We start from the raw sequence: 24,612 nt of genomic DNA, 5'->3' as shown, positions 1-24,612 counted from the left end.
TGCCAAACTGCCCTCCAAAGGAATTTTATTAATCTATACTCCCAGCCAGTGATGACTGAGGTTCTTTCTCCCTTCACCCTCCCCAATATGCTATGTTGTCAACTTTGGCTTCTCTGTTATTTTAGTATGTGATAGTGATACTGCAGTGCAATTTAATTTTCATTTCTTTTACTACAACAAAATATTTGTTACATTTATAAAGATAGAATATTTTTTGCTTTATTTTATTTTATTTTTTAAGGTGAGAGCAGTATTTGAAGTATGATCTCTAGGCTGCTTCAAGTGCTTGTTGTGAATGAAGAATTCTGGGCCTCACTCTTGATCTATTAAATTATGATCTCAGGGAGTGTGCTCTGGAATCTGTAATTTAATAAAGCATCCAGATGCTTCTCATGTTGATCTTAAAGCTTTGTGTCTGGCTGAGGTATCTATGTATTACATCCGATCACCCAGAATGCTCTTTATTTCTGTAAATGTTCAGCCCAGGAAATCTGCTCCTGCCTTCAATTTTACCAGCCACATCCTCATATCTTGGACAAATTTTAAAATCTGTTTTTATATCCTCAGGAAATTGGCTACCATTAATTAATTCAGTCGTCTACATTGGACACACATCCTCTACATTTATTGCACCCTCAAATCCTGAGTTAGCTCTCTTTTCTGAAAAAGCAGTTTTCCCAGGATGTGTCTATCAGTTCTTTGAGGAAACTGTGAAAGAAAAATTGCACCAGATGGAGTCAAATAGACAAGCAAGACTTTAAGACTATTGCAATCAGGAAGATTAAACTCTATTCAGAATGCAACAGAGGCAGCTGAGGATTTTTAACCAAAGGGGCAGAGTAAGGACTCATTGGGTGGAAAATTACTGAAAGAAACTTGATTAAATATCAAGAGTGAAGGAAGGGGAACTTGACTGGACATCAAGGGTGTTGGGGGGATTCTAGATAAACTGGCTTAGCGGGATTCTTGCCCAGACTGGAATCAACAGGATTCTTTACTAAAACTGGGCTGGGCAGGCCAAAGATGGTTTGTAAGAGGGCTCAGAGGAGCTTGACACAAGTTTGGTCAAGGAGGGAGTCCTTGTTAATATCCACAGGGATTCCTTCAGCTTCCTTAAAGAATGGGAGATCCACAGACCAGATAAGGTCCCTACAGAAGTGTCCACATGCTCTCCCAGCCTCTCATGCATCTGTTACTGGTTCTGCCTCCCTATATCAGCTGTTCCTTGGCCTTCTCTCCAGCCCTGGGTCACTTGAGTGCAGGTACCTCCTCCAGCCAGGTATGTTTCATTACTGTAATTTAGAGGCTTGGAATAATGTCTGATTTACTGAATTTGAGCTAGGACAAATGGGTCCTTGATGCTAAATATGACCATAATGATTATGTCACTAATTGTCCTTCAGTATTTGAGATGAAGTGGTTCTCCCTTTTGTTACGTCATTTCCTAAAGTTCCAGGAGGGTGGTTGGAACTCTGGAGTCTATTTGAGGTTTTGGCTTTGGGTTAGGATGTTAGTGCTGCAGATGTCTGAGAACCACAGGCTGGAGGTGGCATTGGTTGGAGAGAATGCAGTTAGAAACTCCCCACCCCGGGAAGGCTATCAGGTCAGTTCAGAAAAGAGAGGATACTTTGGAGGATACTTTTGATCATACTAGCATCAACAAGGTTGAAAGAAGACAGGACCACACCTGCTAAGGCAACACTCCAAGCAGAAAATGTTATTTCCCCCTGCAATTAGCATCATCACAGACCATCTAGGTAGAGATACAATCAAGTGCTCATAGTGGGAAACAAAAGAATCTGTTTTCATAAAGTTAGTAACCTTACTTTGTTACAAAGTCTCTGTGTAACCAATGGTAAATCATAATATGAGTCAATGAAATATTTATAGTTTAGTGAGTTACTGGAATTGGTGAGAGTAGGACTTGATTTACTTTTTGGTTACATATGAGAACATTAAAATGTTGAAGCAAGAAGGAACCTGAAAATAGATCACTGGATTTAAGGGTTGCCTATTATGACATAGAAGAGATTAATTTTTACAGAACATAGATACCTGTCTCCTCCTAATTTAGTTCCTGTCCAGCTGAAGGAAATCTTTCTTCCCACTCGCCTACGTTTCTCATTCTAATGGCAAATGAGTGGCTATCTAGAACTAACTGGACTTTCTACGTTTGATCAGCTTTGTCTCCAACGTGATCTCTGTCTACACACAGAGTACTTTTTCAGGGGGACATTTCTTGACCCTGAGCCTCAGCTCCATAGAACGGTTTCCCGGGTGCTTCGGGTGCAGGTGTTTGGCACTTTCTGAGGAGGTCGCGTTCAGAGGTTCGCTCCATTTCCCGCGGGCCCGAGCGGCGGGAAAGGGGAGACGCGGGGAGAGACGTGAGTTTTTCTGCTTGGACGGCAGGAACTGCGCGCTCCGCGGCTGCAGGCTTTCGAGGAGTTTCCAAGCCGGCTTCGCATTTGGGGTGGGTGATGAGAACGAGAAGAAGGAATGAGAGAAGGCGGAGGAGAGTGAACTGTCTCGGTGAAATGGGAATGGGAAGAGGAGGTAAGAAGTGACCCCGGACGGAGAAAGCGCGCTCCCGGACGAGGCTCGGCGACTCGGCACGTGGGGTTTTAGGCTTAGGAGCGGGTGCGGCGAGGAGGCCTTGGTACCTTGGAGGTTTTGAGATGCGGTCTCCATCAAGGAATTGCGCTGCTGGAGCTGTTCCGCCCGAGCCCTGAAAAGTTCATGAGGTTGCTGGGAGGCTGACCATTTCTAGTCAGCCTCCTTGCTATTGAACTTTGTGTGATTGGAAAGCTTAATTTTAAAGAATTCGTTAGTTCCCAGGAGAAGTATTCTGTCCTTTTGTTTGAACAGAGTCGTAGAATCCAATACGATTGCACACGACCACAAATGTGTAAAGCAGAGGAACGCTTTCTTTCCGGTTCAGATATGATCCCAAGAACTATAAAATGTTCCCCCAAGAGAGGTCCCACCGAGATTCGAACTCGGATTGCTGGATTCAAAGTCCAGAGTGCTGACCATTACACCATGGGACCAACCGAAAAGGTAAACCTCCGTCTGTAATCATAGTTAAATATTTCCTTCATAAGTTTTCAATAGCTCTAACCCAGAAGAGTTAGGTCAAGCTTCAGTGAGACCACGCTGATAATGAAATCTGACGCTTTACTGTCGCTGGGGAAGAGGCATTGGGCAAAATATCATTCAGGGCAATCCGGGCACTCTCTCTTCTGCTTCTGTTGGGAGCATAAATTAATTTTCGGAAGACCAGCAGAGGCGGATCCAGATTTTGTGAAGTCTGAAACTTACACAAGTTTCTTAAAAAGGACACAAGGGGGTCCTTTTTAAGAAAAAGAATAGACATTCTCAACAGATACAGCTACTCTAAAGCATATATAACGTATCTGAGGAAAAATTGGAATAAAAAGAGGTCGCAGACTTAACTAATTTCCATTATAATATACTTTTGCAAATTTTACAAAAACATATGTTCATACAGGGCGACCCCTTCCAGGGCCTTGGAGAGCAGTCTTGACACACTTAGTGAAACTCATGATAAATACCCCTCCAAAGAGCAGTTTGGCAATATCTATCAAACTCATCTCTACTCAGCAATTTTTCTTTAAAAAAGCCATCCTACAGAAATACAAACAATTAAAAAATTAAAATATATGTCTAAGGTTGTTCACTGTAATATTTTGCAATATCAGAAACTTGAAAATATGCCCATCCATTCAACGGAAATAATATACTAAAAAGAATGGGATAGATGTAGGTACCCACATGTTGGTTTGGCAGTTTCTGGAGAGGATTTAATCTAAGTTTAAAACAAATAAACACAACCTAGAAATTTGCTGAATTGTAATATATAGCATGAACTAATTTTTGTGAGTCATAGTTTGTGAGTTTATATATACATTTTTAAATAGCTTAAGAAGCGGAATTGGGAATCAAGGAGCTTCTCACTTTTTGTCTGTTCACTTTTGTGAGATATAGTCACTTTAGTAATTAAAAGTGAAAAATCTACAAAAAAAATTAATGCCCTTCAGTAGAGGACTTAGAAGTCATGTTTACTCCATGCTGACTGCCTCCTGTGCTCAGTATGGCGGTGATCACAGAATGCAGAAAATGAAAAAATGTAGAAGATAGAATCCCTGACTGCAAAGGTTAAGAGTTGGTTAGGGGGAAACCACAAAAGATAAGTGCAACATGTCAATAGTGGCTAGGAAAATGAATGGGGAGCTCCATCTCAGTCCTTTTGATGATCTGATGACTCACGCACATAGACAAAAATTGTATATACAATTTCACTGGGTTTAGCGACTCACTCAAGACCATTTACAGACCTCAAAGGTAAAATTTTTTGATTTAGAGATCTCTAAAAAAGACCTTCTGATCCTTCAAAGTCTCTTGAATCAGAAATGCCAAAATGTGAGTAATAACAGGGAACAAAGTAGAAGCACAGAGAGAATGGGGAAAAGGAGCCATTCAGCAATTCAACAAATATTCCTCAGACATCTATTATTTATTGAGCGCTCTTAACAAGGCCGTGGGGGCAAGCTGGGTGGGGAGGAGGAAGAGGAATTAAGGCTGACACTTGCAATGATTCCTAGGCTTCTAGACCTCCAGCAGAATCCACCCATGCCACAGCCTTTTCCTCTTGAAACAGCGTTTTCTCTTTGCTTACCTGCATCCACTCTAGCACTGCCTGCTCCGTGCATCTTCGAATACCTTGCCTGGCAGAGCACACTGCCTTGAAGGAGCATGAGCCAGGCGGGAATTTCCTGGTTGCCCACTTGTAATGACTTGTTAGACTCTGAAAACACGTCCAGATTTTCCTTGTTAGGTTTCTGGGGCCAGTTTCACAGGACTGTTTACAGCATGGCTCACAGGAATAGCTACTCCTGTCGTTAGGGGGGAAGCTCACTATACGGATCTTGATTTTTCCCATCTATAAAATGGAAAGAAGGAACTAGATCTTACATTTCTTTTTTCGAGTCTGATTTACGGTGAATGGGAAAGGAGACAGTGGCCCAAATCTAACGAGAAAAGGCCAGTTGAAGCCTACAAATTCGCTGACTTGGCATTCGCTCAGGGATGCTCTTCTACGTCTGTTTTAGGACGCGGCGGTGACTACTGCGGGTCTGAGTGCAGCGACGGCTTATCACCGTGACAAAAAAAACAACAACCCAGAGTAGCCTCTACACTAGCGCTACTCACACCGTGAACCTCTTTTCACCCGGGAACTGGGTAACTCGGGAGTTAAGTCTCTGTGCAGTTTACAGAGCACTTGCCTCCGGGTGCTCACCAACGTTACCACGACCACCGAGATGACTGCACCACCTGGAATCCTAGAGCGGACCGGAAGTGAGCGCTGCTCCCCCGGCCTGGCGGGAACGTGGGAGCAGCTGCGTCGGCCAGGAGTGTAGCCCGCGGCCCATCTCTCTGGCGTGGCGCGAGAGGGTCCGAGCTTCTCTGAAGGGAAGTGCAGGCGGAGGGAAGGTTGTGTCTGCGCGGCGACAATCGGGCGTCCTCCGCAGACGGCTAGCCGTGTGGCAGGAGCCCTTCGCCCTCTCCACGCGGGCCTGAACCACAGGGAGCGCCGGTTTCGGAGAGACCGGTCTGGTTTCCTTGGTGGAGCTCGTATATCTAGGCTTTATTTAGGGCCAAAGTCTCCCCAGTTTTCTGTCTCGCAAGTAACCTGCCGCTCAATCTGTGGTCCTGGAGCTTTAGTGAGTGCAGTGAAGAAACTTTAGTGAGAAACTGTACTCACAGTTTCCCGTCTTGTCAGAGAATGGCTTCACTTTCAATGGAATTGCTCGAGTAACTGCCCTGTTGTCACCTAAACAAATTTTTTTTAGCTGCGTCTATAATTTTTCTGGTCAACAGGGTTTTCTTATATCGAAAACTTTCCTGACCAAGAATTGACTGGGGCCTTCAAGGAAAATCTGCCTAGACCCTTGTTGGAGGGAGCCTTTCTCTAAGCTAAGCTAAGGATGGCGGCAGCCCCGGGGGCGCTCCCAGCCTTGGTTGGCCAGGCTTCAGAGGAACAAGGGGAGATTATCAAAGTAAAGGTTAAAGAAGAAGACCCTATTTGGGATCAGGAATCCTGCCGACAGAAGGATTTGTCTCATACCAGGGAACTCTCTCGTCAACGCTTCCGGCAGTTCTGCTATCAGGAGACTCCCGGACCCAGGGAAGCTCTGAGCCAACTCAGGGAACTTTGCCGTCAGTGGTTGAGCCCAGAGATGCACACCAAGGAGCAGATCCTGGAGTTGTTGGTGCTGGAGCAGCTCCTGACCATCCTGCCTGAGGAGCTCCAGGTTTGGGTGCGAGAGCATCATCCTGAGAGTGGAGAGGAGGTGGTGACTGTGCTGGAAGATTTGGAGAGGGAGCTTGATGAACCTAGACAGCAGGTGAGAAATTGGAGGGGCCATCTTCTGTGAAGAATTTGAGTGCGTGGGTCCAAGGTAGAGTAAGTGGGGTTAACTTCACACTGACAGCTGCAAATTCTGGTTCTGGGCATTATTATTTGATCACTGGTGTAGACGAATAGATTCATGCTTCTGGGATAACAATTTGCATGTCAGTGATAGCTGATCCTAATAAGGAGATGGTTTAACCAAATGGGAAACCTTGGTCTATTGCTTGCAAATGGAAAATATCTCTTATTTAGTGACTGTGAGATTAAGGTAGCTATCTCTTCTTACGATCCCCGCTACTTTTACCATATATGAAAGCAAATCAGTGCAGGAATATAAGGAATACCTTCTAGGAGAGACAAATAGAAAAGTAGTCTAATTTAATGGAAATATCAGGAAATGGTGAATCATAAGATCTGGGTTCTATGATAGGCTCTGTCACTAATTAGCTGTATAATCTTGGGCACACACACTTTCTCTGGACTTTGATGACTTCATCTGTACAGTGAAGAGATTAATTGCATCATTTTCTAGATACTTTTCAGTACTTGCAGTCGTTGGTATGTGAGCCAGTATTCTGTCTTTTCCCATCACACTGGAGGTTATTTTTAAGAGAATATACTTGCTTTCTGTGACTGTAATTTTAGAACATTATGGATATTGCCAAACACTGTTACATTTCTATAATGTTACTATCTATACATTTATCTGAATTCTTTTTGAGTATGAACATTGTATGTATACAGTCTGATCTGTTAAAATATGTTTTTCTGGAATGCAGAATCTTTCATATGAGATTGGTAAATAGGAAAATAAGTCAATATAATGCTGAAATTGTGCCGGCTCATATATGAGTTTTCCCAGAAAGTTGATGTTGTGGGCCACCAAGTAAGAGCAGCTGAATGCAAAGTATATGACTATAGCTGAGTGCAGCAAGTTGTGAAGACATACAGTGCATAATGTCCATCCACTTCCATATCCTTCCTCTTGGCTCTCTTGGCCCCAGTCTCTGTTTTGGAAGCCCTATGTGCATAGTTCCCTCCCATTTTGGTGCATTTTTTGCTAAACTTTTTTGTATTCCAGAAAATGAGCAAGGAAGGGGGTTTGCAAGTGCCATAGAAGCATGCTGGTGATAAAATTTATGCTAGTGAGCACAAAAGAAGAAAAGATTTAACAACTGAAGAAAAGCTCAAAATTATAAAATGTTTTGAAATAAATGAAAGAACATATGACACTGGGAGTGCAACTGAAATAAGAGTCAACTTTACGAACAATTAGAGACAATGCTGGGAAAATAAACTTATCTAGCTGGAACAACTTCCATTGCTACAAAATTTATTGGAAGAAGGCATAAGGAAATGGTAGAAATGGAACATTTGTTTGGATTTTATACCAAAGAAAGAAGCAATCAGAGGTAACCTTTCTCAAAATTAAAGAGAAGACTTTAGCAATACGTGAAGACCTTAAGAAGAAAGTGGAAGATCCTGCGGAAGTGCCTTCATTTAGTGCAAATAGTGGCTGGTTTAGTGGCTTCAAGAACTGCTATGGTTTCCACATTATTAAGATCTCTGGTGAAGCTGTGAGTGCAGAGAAGCTGCAAAGACATTTCCCCGAGTGTTAAGAAATTTGATAAAGAAGGCTATAACCTGGATCAGATTTTTAATTTTGATGAAACTAGTCTCTATTGGAAGCAAATGGCCTCAAGGGCCTGTATCTTGAAGGAGAAATCATAAGATCCGGTGTTTAAGGCTACAAAAGGTCAACTGACTGTGATGCTGGGTGGGAATGCCAGTGGGAATTTAAAGCTAAAGCTTGTGTGATTTATCAGTCTGCCAACCCACAAGCTTTAAAAGGAATTGTAAAGACTAGCCTGGGTGACTGCTATAAGTCTAGCGAGAGAGGCTGGATGACAGGGCAGGTATTTACTTATCATCAAGGTGATGTTTTGTAGATGATTTCTTAAAATATTGCAAGAAGAACAATTTGTCTTTCAAAATTCTTATAATTCTCAGTAATACACCAAGCCATCCTCCAACAGTTGCTGAACTTTCTTCAAATATTAAAGTTCTCTTTTTATCTCCTCATACAACTACTTTACTCCCTGATCAGGGTGTGATCACAGTTTTTAAAGCTTATTATTTAATGATAACATTCAAGGTGTTTATTGGATCAACAGGGGGTGACAATGCACACACAGTTTTTGAATTCTGGAATTGATAGAGCATTAAACCTGCAATTGATAGTCTTGTAGAGGCCTGGAATGATGTCACCAAAGCCTGTTTGCATGGGGTGTGGTGTAAGATTCTCCCTGATTTAATTTATGATTCTAAAGGCTTTGAACCTTCAGAAGAGCTCCCTCAAATCAAAGCAAGCTGTATTGCTCTTGCAAAGGAGGTTGGATTTGAAGAAGTTGAGAGTGAAGATATTGAGGAACTGCTGCAATCTCATGCAGAGGCTCTCTCTACACAAGAGCCACAACAATTAGATGCTGAGGCTCAAATGGAAGCGTTTAAGAGGATGGTGCAGTTCAACAAGCTACCCCACAAGAGCATTTCACTTCTCAGTTATCTTCTGCTCTAAGTATGATAGAAAAGCAGTTACAGTGGGTAGAAGATAATGATGCAGAACACAGCAGGATTTTACTTTGTGGCATGAGGTCCTGTTTGGAGCCATGTTAGCAGCTTCTTTATGAAAGAAAGAAAATATTTAAGCAGCAAAAATTACATATCTTTTTATAAGCCAATATCAAAGAAATAAAAACAAGATGATGAGCCAGAACCGTCATTATATTTTTTGTAATATCACTACATTTCTTGGAAAGTGTGCAAATGCTTGTCCATCTGAACTTCTGATGATGATATCCTCTACCCTTGCCTCACCCTTTCCTTACACCTCTTTCTAACAAGATACCATCACCTTTCAAAGTAAAATCCTATACTTAATGTAACATTTCTTTATTTAATGTCTTTTTGACTATACTTGTACTTTTATTGGAATTTCTGTAGTTTTATTAATGCTCTCCTGACAAAGTTGTGTAGAATTTAAATAGTCTACCCTACAACTTTATTTTCTCCATAAATCCTGTTATTTTTTGTGCAGTTTTGCAGAAAGCATGTTTTTTTCATGAGTTCATATGTTACCGCATAGATGCCTGTACAGGCAGTCTCTTATCTCTAGCCAGCACACCTTTTCTCTTTGTTTCAAATAAACAATATTAGTTTTTTCCCTTAGGATGTACCTGTTACTTTAAAATTTTCCTCTTCTAGCTTTGTTGAAAAATGCAACCATTGGTAGGACTTGGTGTTTTGTCAATCCTGGGTAATGTTCAGGGTTATGCTCTGCTCATACTTGATAGTTTTTCATGTGACTCAGGGTTATAGAAATCTCCTAGTCTTATTGAATGTCAAGTTTGCATAAATGTTTCTCATTTTTCTTGTTTCTGTGTGATTTCTGAAGGGAGGGGGAAATGCCATTGTTGCAGACACTTTTAGCTGCCAACCCAGTATCTATTGTACACCCCTTCTTTCTTGCTTAAAAAGTGTTGATTTTGTTCATGTTGGCTATGTACCTAACTAAATAATTTTCAGCTTTCCTTGTGCTAGAGTTAGCCATGCATCATAGTCTGGCCAGAGAGAAATAAGCATATTTTCTGGGAATTTCTGTAGAAGCTTTAATTTTCCTTATAAAATGGCACAGATGTGTTTAGTTCTGCCTTTTCCCACTTCCTGTCTTGAACGTGGATGTGATATCTGGAGCTGTGGTAGCCATCTTGTGACCATGACATGATGATAAGCATGAGGATGAATACCAATATGTTATGAATGGCAGAGCAGAAATATAAAGACAACTCGGGTCCCTTACAGAACTGTTAGGTATGTGAATCAGTGCCAGCAACTGCCCTCCTCTGGATTTCTTAGCATATGACAAAAATAAACCCCTATTTGTTTAAGCCACTATAAGTTAGGTGTTTTAATTAATTGGGAAATACATGCATTTCTAATGAATACAGTCATATTTACTCCACTATTTTATGACCAAAATTTCTATTTAGATATCTTAAAAAATCAAATCTGGGAATCATATAGTGAAAGACAAATGACTTTCATAACCAGTTTGAAGTAATTTCAGCGTTGTAATTTGTTTTTGCCATCCAGAGGCACCCTTTACACTTTTGTGGTAAAGGCAGAGTGGAATTCCTCCTATTCCTTCCAAGACCAGGCCCACCTACCTTGGACTAGTCCCTCTAATAGAAGTAAGAAGAAGTAAGCAAGCAGAACCCAGGGAAGCTGAGGAACACAGCCAACCAGCCAATGTCCATAGAAGCGAATTCTAAGGGGATTATCTTAATAGGTAATAACAATGAGATATTACTATATTATAGGTTCATCTATAGCCAGGGAGGATATCTGTGTTGCTTAGAACCCAAAACTTGAAAACAATAGAAAATGAATTTCTATCTACTGTGTTAGGAGAAAACAAAACTAATTGCTTACTTTTGAAAAGGATTAAAACACTGAACTGTATTCATATGTGTAAATAAGCGTGAGAGAATCGGTAGGAAAAACTTGAAGAGTAAAGAAGAGAGCAATAGTCTCATTCGATACTAACATACCATAAAGCCTCTTTAGGTAAAATTGTGGTACTGACACATGAATAGCTGGATCAATGAAACCATAGAAAGTATGAAAGTGGACTGGAGCACATATGAAAACTGAGTACACAATATATGTGCCATCTCAAATCACAGTGGGGAAAATGGTGTTTTAAGTAAATGGTGTTGGGACAAAGAGATAGCCATTTCAAAAAGAAACACATGAAACCCATACCTCATACCATATTCCAGAACCAGAATAAACTTTAAATGTGTCAGAGATCAATATATAAAATTTTAAACATCCAGGAACTAGGAGAAAACAAGCATGACTTCTAAAATAATCTGAATGTATAGAATTACTCAAAATCTAGAAGTAATATCAAAAACCTTTTTTTCTACATGAAACATATTTTTTGAATGCAGGACAAAAAACCCCCACAAGCAAATCAATATAATAAATTAGTGAAGATATTTGCAAAATATGTCATAGGTATAAGTGAATCTCCTTAACAGAAATGCAATAAAAATAATCACGAGACATGAGCAGTTTGTTTTTTTTTTTTTTACAAACAAATGGCTATGAGAAGATACTCGACTTCAATCATAAAAAGAGCAAATCAGAACTATACTGAGGTGCCATTTGTCACCTATCAGACTGGCAAAAATTCAAAAGCTTGGCAACACAATCTGTTGGCCTGACTGGGGAAACAGTTCCTCTCAAATGTTGCTGGTAGAAGTGCAAAATGGTACCATCCCTATGGAGGGGATTTTGGCACCATCTAACACATATTTATGCATTTACGATTTGACCCAGCAATACTGCTTCTGGGAATTTACTTGGAAAATACAAGTAAGAAACAACATAGACACAGTTTTTCATTGCAGCATTATTTGTAAAAGCAAAATATTGTAAACAACCTAAATGCCCATTTGTATAAGGGTGATTGAATAAACTATGGTGCATCAATATAATGGTACTATGTACACAAAAAAAAGCATAAGCAAGATATCTATGAACTGGTATGAACTGATTTCCAGATAATATTTTTATATTAAGTGAAAAAAAGGAGGTGTAAACTACTATACAATATGAAAAAATAAGTATACACACATTTGCATTTAATTTGTATATGTATTATATACACACAAATATATACATGCAGACGTGTGTATATACGTATGTATAATGTTTTTACTTATTTTTGCAAAAAAAAAACCAGAGGGTAAAGCATCAACAACAAAAAATGGTTTCTTATGGGAGTTGGGGAGAGTAGAATGCAGGCTATGTGAATATGAGCAAGACTTCTCTGGATACATATTTCGCTTTTTTTTACATCACGTAAATGTTCTCAGTACTTAAGAAACAATACTAAATTCAAAATGATAAAAACAGAAACAAATGAACTCAACAATATATCAAATTAATATAGTAATACAGAGGAAAATAATAATTCAGGTGGCTTGACCACAGTACTCTGACCATATACTTTTAGCGGGATACTGTCTATGGGCCTGTAAAGCTGCAAAGATATATTGAACTTTACTTAGTAGGTATGTTGTTGGAAGTGTTCTACAACACAAAGCATGCTGATTCTGAAACTCTTTTGTATTATTGTAGTTTAGAGCCAATGAGTAAATAATATATATACATTGTTATGAACTGCTTTTTTTTTTAACTGTGGGAGAAGGAAGATATTAATATGGAAGATGGAAAGGTGAGGAAAATTCTATAGGTATTGAAGTTGAGTTGAATTCATGTTATTTTATAAAATATATTTACCAGCTTTATCCTTGAAAGGGCCTAGAGGAGATGACACCTATTAAAAATGAGCCTACTACTACTCAATCTTTGCTACTAAACATTGTTGTCCTCTAAAATGAATAAAAATTTCTTGGGAAAAAATAACAGTTGAACTAGATCTGGGACAGGGAGAATACAATGTGGTCCTTGTATTGTTTATTCTAGAAAGCTTGGATGTGCCAAAACCAAAACCAAAACAAAACAAAGACTAGTGGGGTCATGTCAAAAGGTTGCAGGTGCCAGATCAAGGGGGCTCCCACTGGCCAAATTTGAGACAGTTTGAGCATCAAGGTGAGTGAGGATGGAATGGATTATAAAATAAGTCTATAGTGATACTCAGAAAGAGAGACAGACACCCAAGTAGGATGGACAGAAAGCTCTTTACAGAAAATTGCTAGCTATTAAATGTGGAAGGAATTGTAAAAGTAGGAAGTCACCATTTTGCAACCCCCAGTATAACAAGCAGAATCAATGAATGTTAAAACCATTGGGGAATAAGATATTTGCATAGTTCCAAATTATTACCAATTATTATTTATTACAGTTGGAAAAAGTGTATTTTTGAATGGATAGATCTGGTAGTTACCACCTTAACTAAGTAATCAAATTTAGCATTATCTACAATAAAATAATTTGACAACTTAATGTAACCTGTGATGTGACACAGTAAGTACACATTACTTACGTAGTATTCTTCCAAAAATGTTCTTTCCCTGCCGCCAAGCAGTCGCGTGGAGGCTGAGGCTCGGGTGCTTTCAAGATTCAGCTCCATCCGTAACCCACCTCCTTGGCCGAGGAAGGCATTGCTGCTGGAGGTGTAATGGACGTTAATACTGCTCTGCAAGAAAAAAAATGATCAAATTAAAAATACTGGGTTTTTGTTCCTCAAAAAACAAAGAAAGAAAAAAAAAAGTTTAACCAGAATCTACTTGTGAAGAAACAATTAGGCAAGTCCCTAATGTGCGATATTCTATAAGACAAGTAACCCTGACTTTTCAAAATTTAATGTCATAAAAAAGCCAGGAAAAAAAAAGTCAGGAAATGATTTTAGATTAAAAGAAGCAAAAGAGATATAATAACCAAAAACAATGTATAAATATTGAATGGATCATGGACTTAAAAAAAGCAAACATAAAATGCAGGTGACCCTTGAACACCTATGGGGGTGAGGGGTTAGGGGCATCGACTTTCTGCACAGTTGAAAATAGTCCTCCCTATACATGGTTCTTCCATATCTGTTTCTGCATATGTGGATTCAACCAACTAGGGATCGTGTAGTATTTAATGTAGTAGTTACTATTGAAAAAAATCCGCCTATAGATAGTCAACCAAGGGTTAAACCAATGTTGTTCAAGGGTTAACTGTATGTATGGGGACAATTGGGTAAATTTAATTATAAACCGAGTACTAGATCATTGGTGTAAGGAAGAGATAAATGTTTCCTTTTCACCCAACAGTTATCCACTTTGATTGGCTTTTTTTTCTCCCATCCATAACACACTGGGCTAATGTTTTCCACATTTGGTCTAAAACAACTATCAGATTTCTTCCTGAGTTTAACAGTTCAGTTAGTTCCTATTAGATAATTTGCATACCCCCCAAATATTTACTTTTAATTGGTCACACTGAAACCCATTTACAATTTTCTTCTGGTTAGGAGGAAAATTAGGAAAGATTCCTTTAATGTGCTTCCATTGTTATTCCCCAAAACAGAAACCACGAGGATGCATATCAACTCCTGTTCAATGCAGACAGTTTCTGTTGTATGGCTCTGGCTTTATTCGTCCCAGCATTTTTTATTTCTCTCCTTATTCTATCTTGCACTCCTCTTAAGAATTCAATGAAGACTTTTTTTTCTTCTTATATCCATTCTGTTTCAGTAGAAGAATGTTTTGAAGTTTAGCTATGGTTTGTGCAGTGATGTGATTAATATTATATTAGTTTCCAAATGTACCTATTTATCCCCAGGTCCCACAGGACACATATGGGCAGGAAGTTCCTATGGAAGAAATGACTCTTCTAGATACTGCAAAGGCATCCTTAGGTACCCATCTCCAGACTATAGAGGACGGAACGGAATGTGAATCTCCAGAGCCACATGCACTTCAAGATAATGGTGAGGATAAGTTAGTCTTTGGAAGGAGGATGAGATTTGGGAGGAGGGAAGGGTCCATTCATGGAAATCTTATCAAATTTTATTCCATTGCAGCTTCTACTGAATATGGCTGAAGGAAGGGTCAACGAGTGTAGTGGAATGCTATTAAAGAAGTTGAATTAAGCAGTCATGCAATAATGTAAAAAATAGTTGAACACAAGATTTTTCATGGATATTTTGCAATGGAATTAAGTACCTATGGATAGATAAATCAGAGATGCCTCTGTATGTAAATGCTGATCACTTGTCAGTGTAGACATGGGTCCCATTTCTGTAGCCTCTGCCCCCAATTCTTGTTACATATGACTGTTTAAGACTTGGAAATACTACTTCGATATTCTACTGAAGAAAATGGAATTTCTGAAGTCTATGTCCACTAGAGATCTAAGGACTATTAACAGTGTAATGTGTGGTGGAGGCAGCAGCACAGGCTGGCCTAGTTATGGAGTAGCTGTCTTTTCCCAAAGGCTTAAGTATAATTGATATAATTTTCTTCTTTTCTTTTCTTATAACCCTAGCAACTCCTTATTCTCTGCTTATCCTAGACCTACTAACATTGATTGTACTAATTTCTGAAGCTCATATTCTCAGATTACATATTCTGAAGCTCTGGTTCTCATTTACCCTGTATTTCTTTCCTCCCCCCAGTTTATCCTTGTTTACCTTCTGTTATGTTTATGGCTCCATAGCATGATGCAAAATGTATCAGTGTGGAAAGAAATACTATCTATATAATGGTCTTTTCAGTCACATTTTGAAATACCACTTATCGTGAGCATTGTCATCCTCATTATAAAGTTAACAAATTTTTATCCAACACTTTTTTTTTGTGTGGCCACACCCAAGGCTTGGCTTGCAGGATTTTAGTTCCCCGACCAGGGGTTGAACCTGGACCACACAGCAATGAAACCACCTGAGTCCTAGTCACTGGACCACCAGGGAATTCCCTATCTGACACTTTTCTATGTAGTAATGTGTTAGATAATGGAAAAGATACTGGAGGAAAAAGTGATCCCTGCTTCTTTAGAAACTTACAATCTTGTTAGTTCTATGAAACAGTTAAAGAAGAAAGTGCTACAGTGCTAGTTTGTGTTGTGAATAAATTATGTCTTCAAGAAAGGAGAACTCACTGTAAGCTTAAATTAAATGATCAAGGAAGTCTTGTTGGAACCATTGAGACTTAAGTGAGGCCAAAACACACAGTAACATATTAATTTGAAGTTTTGGAAGTTATGAACATTTGAGAATGATTTAAATTTACCAATTCAACATTTGTTATTCAAATTGGTAGTATAAACACCGTTGACTTGAGAGAAAGTATTTTTTCCAAGCAGCTGTAAGACTTTAGAGGTGATATGCTAATTCCAAATTATTCTTTTTGATTTTTTCAAAATAGTTTCCTTAAGACTAGCCAAATTTGATTTATTCTAAGTGTTTCTGTTATTATGAATATTCTAAACATTTATTTTAATATGCTATATTAAGTCAGAGAGTTTTCACTACTTCAGGTTCATCTGCTACTCTTTCTTTATTAAAATCAGTAATAAGATTATTGGTATTGGGTTTATAGTTTCACAAGCACCAAAAAGGAGCTCATGCAAATATATGATATTGAAACTTCAGCCCCAAATGTTGCTATAACAGCTAACCTGACTGAATAAAACAAAATGTGGTATAGTCTGGGGCTTTAAAAATATCTATGACTGTATTTCTGAGACTTCTCTAGCCAAAAAAAAATGTTCTTGTGTAATTAATAAATAAATGAAAAAATAATAACATCAGTTTGCTCCCTGTTTTACATAAAACAGTGCTTTACTTTAAGGCTAACCCTGGATACTGCTCTGGAAAGTCACATCCTGGCTTTCTACTCTTTACTATATCAGAACTCTTTGTTCCTGGGTTGAGTTCTTTATTTACCCTCTCTATTTCTCCAAAGGTAGACTCCCTAACCAAAATTGTATTCCCCCTCTTGTGTGTCCATAGCATCTACTTGTACTCCCAGCTCTCTCTAGTGGCTACTTGAGCAATATGCATATTTTAAATTATATTCCCAAATAGTCTAACTGATTTTTTTCTTTATATTTTAGGGTCATTTTTGTGGCTTTCCATGATGTCTCAAACCATGGGGGATGATAACTTTAGTAGCTTAGATACTAATGAAGCAGAAATCGAACCAGAAAACATGAGAGAAAAGTTCTTCAGAAGCTTAGCAGTGTTACTGGAAAACAAGAGTAATAATACCAAGATATTTTCTAAAGCAAAGTACTGTCAATTAATAAGGGAAGTGAAAGAGGCTAAGGCCAAGGCAAAAAAAGAATCAGTTGACTACCGTCGCTTGGCTAGATTTGATGTGATCCTGGTACAAGGACATGAGAAGCTGATTGAGGCTGTAAATGGGGAAACAGATAAAGTACGGTATTATTTACACAGTGAGGATTTATTTGACATACTGCATGATACACATCTCAGCATTGGACATGGTGGACGTACCCGCATGGAAAAAGAGTTACAAGCAAAATACAAGAACATCACAAAAGAAGTTATAATGCTATACTTGACACTCTGCAAACCATGCCAACAGAAAAATTCAAAACTCAAGAAAGTTCTAACATCGAAGCCAATTAAGGAAGTTAACTCAAGATGCCAAGTAGATCTTATAGACATGCAGTTGAATCCTGATGGGGAGTATAAATTTATCATGCATTATCAAGACCTTCGTACAAAGTTGAGTTTTTTGCGGTCATTAAAATCTAAAAGGCCTAAAGAGGTTGCACATGCTCTTTTAGATATTTTTACAATTATTGGAGCACCCAGTGTTCTACAGTCTGACAATGGGAGGGAATTTTCAAGGCAGATTGTCAGTGAACTTAGTTATATTTGGCCAGAACTGAAAATTGTCCATGGGAAACCTCAGCCCTGCCAAAGTCTAAATTCTATAAATCAAACTAATGAGGATATCCAAAATCGGATTATCTCCTGGATGCAAACTAACAATTCATCACACTGGGCTGAATTTTTGTGGTTTATTCAGATGACCCAAAATCAACCCTATCACAGAGGCATGCAACAGACTCCATGTGAGGGTACATTTAGCTCTGAAGCTAAACTGGGCTTGTCTCATTCTCAGCTAACTGAAGAACTTATTGCCAGCCTGAACACAGAAAATGAATTGGAACAGGCCGACAAGGAATTAGAAAATACTCTAAGAGCCCAGTATGAAGAAAATATTGAGACTGGAACAGATAGTAGTGATATTGAAGAAAATCTTTCTATTTCTCCTAAGATAGCCCAAAAAACTCCTCCTGAAAGCAGACTGAATTTTTTATCTTGTGTAGTTTGTGAAAAAGAATGCACAGGTGTTAATAATTGTGTATCGTGTGATAGAAACGTCCATGCAATCTGTGGAGTGCCCTCTCAACATGAGACTGATGGTTATCACCATAGAATAACTTGTAGTCTTTGCTGTGAGACCACTACAATGAAAAGGAAACATGATGAGATTCCAAGAAGTTTGACTGTTCAACCCTCCAAAATGTTAAAGCCATCGGAGACACCATTTTCATCAGACAAAGTAGGAGACTGGGTAAGAGTTTGAGTGTCTGCTGTAGATCAAAGCAGGGGAAGAGCCTCATACTTTACTGTGACCATGATGAGTGAGAAATTTTTGACGTGGCATACTAAAGCACAATTATGGCCATCTTGTATATATTTTCTCCAAAGAAAGGCCAATTACATTTAATGTCCTCCCTCCACTCCTTTTTTCAAGTTGGAAGTTATAACCTTGGATGCTGCTTTGTTTATTGTTCTGGGGTGAAAAACAGTAGTATCTCTTACTTATTTCTGATGTCAGGCATTTCTTAGCGGAATGAGAAAGCTAGGGGATAAATGGTATGCATGATGGTATGTTTCTATAGAAGGATAAATTTGGGGACAGATGAATTTAATGTTACTTGGTTTTAATTATATGTGAGTTTGGGTTGAGGGGTAAGCTAAGAAAGGGCATCTCAGGTCAAGTGAAGAAATATTTAGGAAGGGCAGGGGATGATAAATTTGGTTGGGAGATATGGATTTGTGTTGGGAAAGAGTTTGGTTTTCTGATTTAAATGCAGAGTGTGAAATAAGACCAATGAGGCTAATATGTGTTCAGGTAAGTGTTTTGAAATGTGAAGCTTACACATGATTTGGGCCAGTGGTACTCAGAGTTTGTTCTTCAGACTAGTGCTGGTCTGCAAACTGTTTATACTAGTCCATAATTAGGTAAGTACACAAATTTGAGAGTATTTGGAAAGTTACAACAATTTGACATTGCTGCAATGCCCAAGCACGTGATTAATGAACTCATCTTTTCAAATAGAATATTCAGTTTGGGTGTTAAACTCTCAAGGTGAGTCACATGTGGTAGCAGCTCTACATTAGTCAAGCACAATAGGTTCATATTAAAATGTGTGATATAGGGGTTCCCTGGTGGCGCAGTGGTTGAGAGATCGCTTGCTGATGCGGGGGAAACGGGTTCGTGCCCTGGTCCGGGAAGATCCCACGGGCCGCGGAGCGGCTAGGCCCGTGAGCCATGGCCGCTGAGCCTGCGCGTCCGGATCCTGTGCTCCGCAACGGGAGAGGCCACAACAGTGAGAGGCCCGCATACCGCAAAAAAAAAAAAAAAAATATGTGATATGCTATGATTAGCTTGTCGGCTGTAACCCAAAAGTGTATAAAACTCTGAGAAAATGTAAGTATTTATTTATCTTTATAACTTAATTTAAAAATCATTTTATATTTTTAATCAAGCCTAGTTTTGGGGTTTTTAAAATTTTTTTAAAGTATAGTTGATTTACAATATCATGTTAGTTTCAGGCATACAGAACAGTGATTCAGTTCTATATATATTTTCTTTTTTCTTCTTTTCCCTTGTAGGTTATTATAAAATATTGAGTATAGTTCCCTGTGCTATACAGTAGGACCTTGTTGGTTATCTATTTTATATATAGTAGTGTATATATATTAATCCCAACCTCCTAATTTATCCCTCCCCTCCTCTTTCCCCTTTGATAACCATAAGTTTGTTTTCTATGTCTGTGAGTCTCTTTCTGTTTTGGATATAAGTTCATTTGTATCTTTTTTTTTTTTCAGATTCCACATATAAGTGATATCATGTATTTGTCTTTCTCTGGCTTATTTCACTTAGTATGATAATCTCTAGGTGCATCCATGTTGATATATATATATATATATATATATACACACACACATACATACATACATCACATCTTCTTTATCCTTTCATCTTTTGATGGACATTTAGGTTGCTTCTATATCTTGGCTATTGTAAATAGTGCTGCAATGGACAGTGTAGTGCATATATCTTTTTGAATTAGAGTTTTCTCTGGATATATGCCCAGAAGTGGGATTGCAGAATCATATGTTATTTTTAGTGTTTTGAGGAACCTCTATACTGTTCTCCATAGTGGCTGTACCAATTTACATTCCTACCAACAGTGTAGGAGAATTCCTTTTTCTCTACACCTCTCCAGTATTTATTATTTGTAGGCTTTTTGATGATGCGAGCCTAGTTTTTGATTTCTAGTTTAACATTATTGAAGACAAAAGTAAAATTTGTATTACTTATTTTTAATTCTAATTTGCAGATGGAAAAACAAGCTTCACTGGACTTTTTTGTGAAGAAAAGACATACCTTTTCTGAATATGGCAGTAGTAGTAAAAGAATTGGTAACAATGGAAGTCATCCTGAGGAAGTGAAAACCAAAAGAGTTCATACTAGCTTTACTCGGAAGTATGATCCCTCATATATTGAATTTGGTTTTGTAGCTGTAATTGATGGTGAAGTGCTGAAACCACAGTGTATTATTTGTGGAGATGTACTGGCTAATGAAGCAATGAAACCATCGAAACTTAAGCGGCATCTATATTCAAAACATAAAGAAATAAGTTCACAGCCAAAAGAATTCTTTGAAAGAAAGAGTACTGAATTGAAAAGCCAACCAAAGCAGGTGTTCAATGTTTCTCACATAAACATTAGTGCTTTGCGGGCTTCTTATAAAGTAGCACTTCCGGTTGCTAAGTCTAAAACACCATACACAATTGCCGAGACACTAGTGAAGGACTGCATCAAAGAAGTTTGCTTAGAAATGTTGGGTGAATCTGCAGCAAAGAAGGTAGCTCAAGTGCCACTTTCCAATGACACCATAGCACGACGTATTCAGGAACTGGCGAATGATATGGAAGACCAACTCATAGAACAAATAAAACTAGCCAAGTATTTTTCACTGCAACTTGATGAATGCAGAGATATTGCTAACATGATAATTCTTTTAGTATATGTGAGGTTTGAACATGATGATGATATAAAGGAAGAATTCTTTTTTTCAGCCTCTTTACCAACAAACACAACTAGCTCAGAACTGTATGAAGCTGTGAAGAATTATGTTATCAATAAATGTGGTTTGGAATTTAAGTTTTGTGTAGGAGTGTGTTCTGATGGTGCAGCTTCAATGACAGGAAAACATTCTGAAGTGGTTACCCAGATTAAAGAACTCGCACCAGAATGTAAAATAACACATTGTTTCATTCATCGAGAAAGTCTTGCTATGAAAAAAATATCACCTGAACTAAATAGTGTGCTTACTGACATAGTAAAAATTGTGAATTATGTAAAATCTAATACGTTAAATTCAAGATTATTCTCTTTATTATGTGATAATATGGAAGCTGATCATAAGCAACTGTTATTGCATGCTGAGATACGGTGGTTATCACGGGGAAAAGTTCTATCAAGAATGTTTGAAATACGAAATGAACTGTTAGTATTTCTGCAAAGCAAGAAACCAGTTTGGTCCCAACTTTTCAAAGATGTGAATTGGACAGCCAAACTTGCTTATTTATCTGATATCTTCAGTATTTTTAATGATCTTAATGTTTGCATGCAAGGAAAGAATGCAACATGTTTTTCAATGGCAGATAAGATTGAAGGACAAAAACAAAAGTTAGAAGCTTGGAAAAAAAGAGTTTCTACAGATTGTTATGACATGTTCCATAACTTAACAACAGTTATCAGTGAAGTAGGTAATGATCTTGATATTGTATATCTGCGAAAAGTTGTCAATGAACATCTTACAAATTTGTTAGATTGTTTTGAATTGTATTTTCCATCAAAAGAAGATCCACGCATAGGAAATTCATGGATACAAAATCCATTTCTTTCATCAAAAGATAATTTAAATTTAACTATAACCCTACAGGATAAGTTGTTGAAACTGGCTACTGATGAAGGATTGAAAATGAATTTTGAAAATACAGCATCACTTGCTTCATTTTGGATAAAAGTTAAAAATGAATATCCTGAGCTTGCTGAGATTGCTTTAAAATCTCTTCTTCTGTTCCCCTCAACATACCTCTGTGAGACTGGGTTCTCTACATTAAGTGTTATTAAAACAAAACATAGAAACAGTTTAAATATACATTATCCCCTGAGAGTAGCGTTGTCATCAATCCAACCTAGATTAGACAAATTAACAAGCAAGAAGCAAGCTCACTTATCACATTAAATTTTTAAAATACTGATTTATAAGGTTTTAATTCAAAGTATACATATAGGCATTATGGAAGTGTGAAAAGTTATGATTAAATTGACAATTCTCTATATAAATTGCCTATATGTAAACAAAAGTGTACAGTTTTTATAATTCTCTTATTTTTCCCCGTTATATTTGTTATATTTATTAAGATGTAATTTTAAATCTGTTCATTCTAATATTAAAAAAATTTGTCTTGTATTTTGTATGTCTTTTCATTATTGCATTTTATTAGGATATTAAGATGGTAGGATGACTTCAGGAGGGGAATAATTTCTTTAAAATGACAGACTTCATCAGTGAAGGGAAGTGAATTCAAGGGGTGGAATTGGAATTTGAATGCAAGGGAGGGGGTTAGTAAGATGTTAGGTTTGTTAAACTGATCCTGGGTGGTTTGGTTGGAAGTTGATAATAAGTTTGTTTTGTTGGTGCATGTTCAGATGCAGTGTTTAAGTGGGTAAGGTGGGGGAAAGCCATCAATGCTTATAAAAGCTCAAATGGGAAAAAACCCAAATGTCTGTTCACAGAATAAAATGTACTGTGTTTATTCAACAGCTAGAATACAGTAGTAAAAATGAGTTATTGTGGAGGGAATTCTGGGGTGTGATGAAATGTTCCATCTTGATTGTGGTGGTGTTTACTATTAGCCATATGCAAAGTTGTCAATCAGGGTCCCAGATGAGTGTTATCTGGGTATACAGGAGACTGCTGTCAAGAACTACCTTGTTCTTACTCCTCTTAATTGATTGCAATCTCATCTTTCATCCTTTCTCCTACTTCTCATCCCAAATACATAGCAACAATAGATTATATTGACTGAATTTCCACAGCGCCCACACTAGCCCAGCTTATCTTTACCAAAATTGATACTCATGTTTCCCAAACTATGAGCTTAAAAGCCACAAAATTGAATATTTTCAACACAGACAAGGAGGAGATGAACAAATAAAGAAATTTTTTAAAAGAAAAATCCCGAGTTTGGCAAATGAGAAACAATATTGGATGGTAGTTGTGATAAATTATTATTATTCAAAAGTATTTACTGCCTCTTCCTGGGGTAAGATTATACTGCCCCACTGCACAGATATCAGATTTGACTCATTTACTTCACTCTGGATAATGAAATGTGAGCAGACCTGACATGTTGCTTTTGGGCACAAAACAAGAAACAGTCCTTGATTTGCCATATCTTTTTTCTTCCTCTGTCAAGACGCCATCAGTGTTTCAAGTTGAGGTGGCTCCATTATCCTGGGCGGAGTCATGATGGACAAATAGCAGGAACAGGGTATCTGTTATGGTAAGCCACTTTTATTCTTGGGGTTGTTTGTTTCTGCAGCACTGCGAAAATGCTGTACTGACAATGTGATTGAATTAGCACCGGAAAATGATTTCTTCTTAACTCCAGTGGTTCTTTGTCTGAACAAACTTGAACAAGTCCTTAAAAATTTTTGGAGTTGAATATAAAATAAAGATGGTAATATGCTCAGCATTTGGGGTTGTCACCGATGTTCAAAGAAGAAATAAATTCAGAAGCTTTTGGCAAATTCTAAAGTACTAGAGAAATGTAAGGTATTACAATATTTTCACTCAAAGTCTGGACTCAGACGTGGTGTCTATGGCATCATTTTAGCTTCTGTGTTGCTGTGAGGCATAGTAATCATCACATTGTCAGGCCCTTTGTTCAGTCACTGAAATGTGCACAAACTGCATATGAATAAGACAGAAAAAGAAGATATGAGGATATTTTTCAAAAGAACAAAGAAAAATGATGAATTCAATAAAAGTTACTTTTGAAACCCACTCATTGCTAGGTTCTGTGGCTTAGTTGGTTAAAGTGCCTGTCTTGTAAACAGTGATAGATCCTGGGTTCGAATCCCATTAGGGTCTCCTTTGCACATTTCTTTAGCCCTGAGAAGGGATGAGGAAATTGTCCGTATAAAAGTACTACAGTACCTCCTGCCTCCTCCTGACTCCGGAAAAAGTCAGAACCCTAAAAATTAGTTTAAACTTCTGCAACTCTCTTCTTCCCATCACAAGAAGGCAAG

The 24,612-nt window shown here is 38.1% G+C and overlaps 1 protein-coding gene and 1 non-coding gene across 3 annotated transcripts; one reads left to right on the top strand and one right to left on the bottom strand.

The window, feature by feature from the left end:
• Positions 1-2,975: 2,975 nt before the first annotated feature.
• TRNAQ-UUG (transfer RNA glutamine (anticodon UUG)) lies at positions 2,976-3,047 on the bottom strand. Its single transcript has one exon. It is a non-coding gene; the product is annotated as a tRNA-Gln (tRNA).
• A 2,349-nt stretch (positions 3,048-5,396) lies between these two features.
• On the top strand, positions 5,397-22,762 carry SCAND3 (SCAN domain containing 3). Of its 2 annotated transcripts, XM_004315537.4 has the most exons (4): positions 5,400-6,425; positions 14,795-14,942; positions 17,069-18,564; positions 20,624-22,762. In XM_004315537.4, exons 1-4 carry the CDS (start codon positions 6,006-6,008, stop codon positions 22,538-22,540), a joined length of 3,981 nt encoding a protein of 1,326 aa, XP_004315585.3. In that variant the 5' UTR covers positions 5,400-6,005; the 3' UTR covers positions 22,541-22,762. The 2 variants fall into 2 exon arrangements, with proteins under 2 accessions (XP_073666582.1, XP_004315585.3); XM_073810481.1 differs by having other exon boundaries at positions 5,397-6,425; positions 17,069-20,734.
• Positions 22,763-24,612: the final 1,850 nt, after the last annotated feature.

This window comes from Tursiops truncatus, chromosome 10 (genome assembly GCF_011762595.2).
Source record: "Tursiops truncatus isolate mTurTru1 chromosome 10, mTurTru1.mat.Y, whole genome shotgun sequence".
Lineage (NCBI taxonomy): Eukaryota > Metazoa > Chordata > Mammalia > Artiodactyla > Delphinidae > Tursiops > Tursiops truncatus.
Note: the sequence above shows the minus strand (reverse complement) of the source record. Positions and strands in the feature narration are given on the sequence as shown.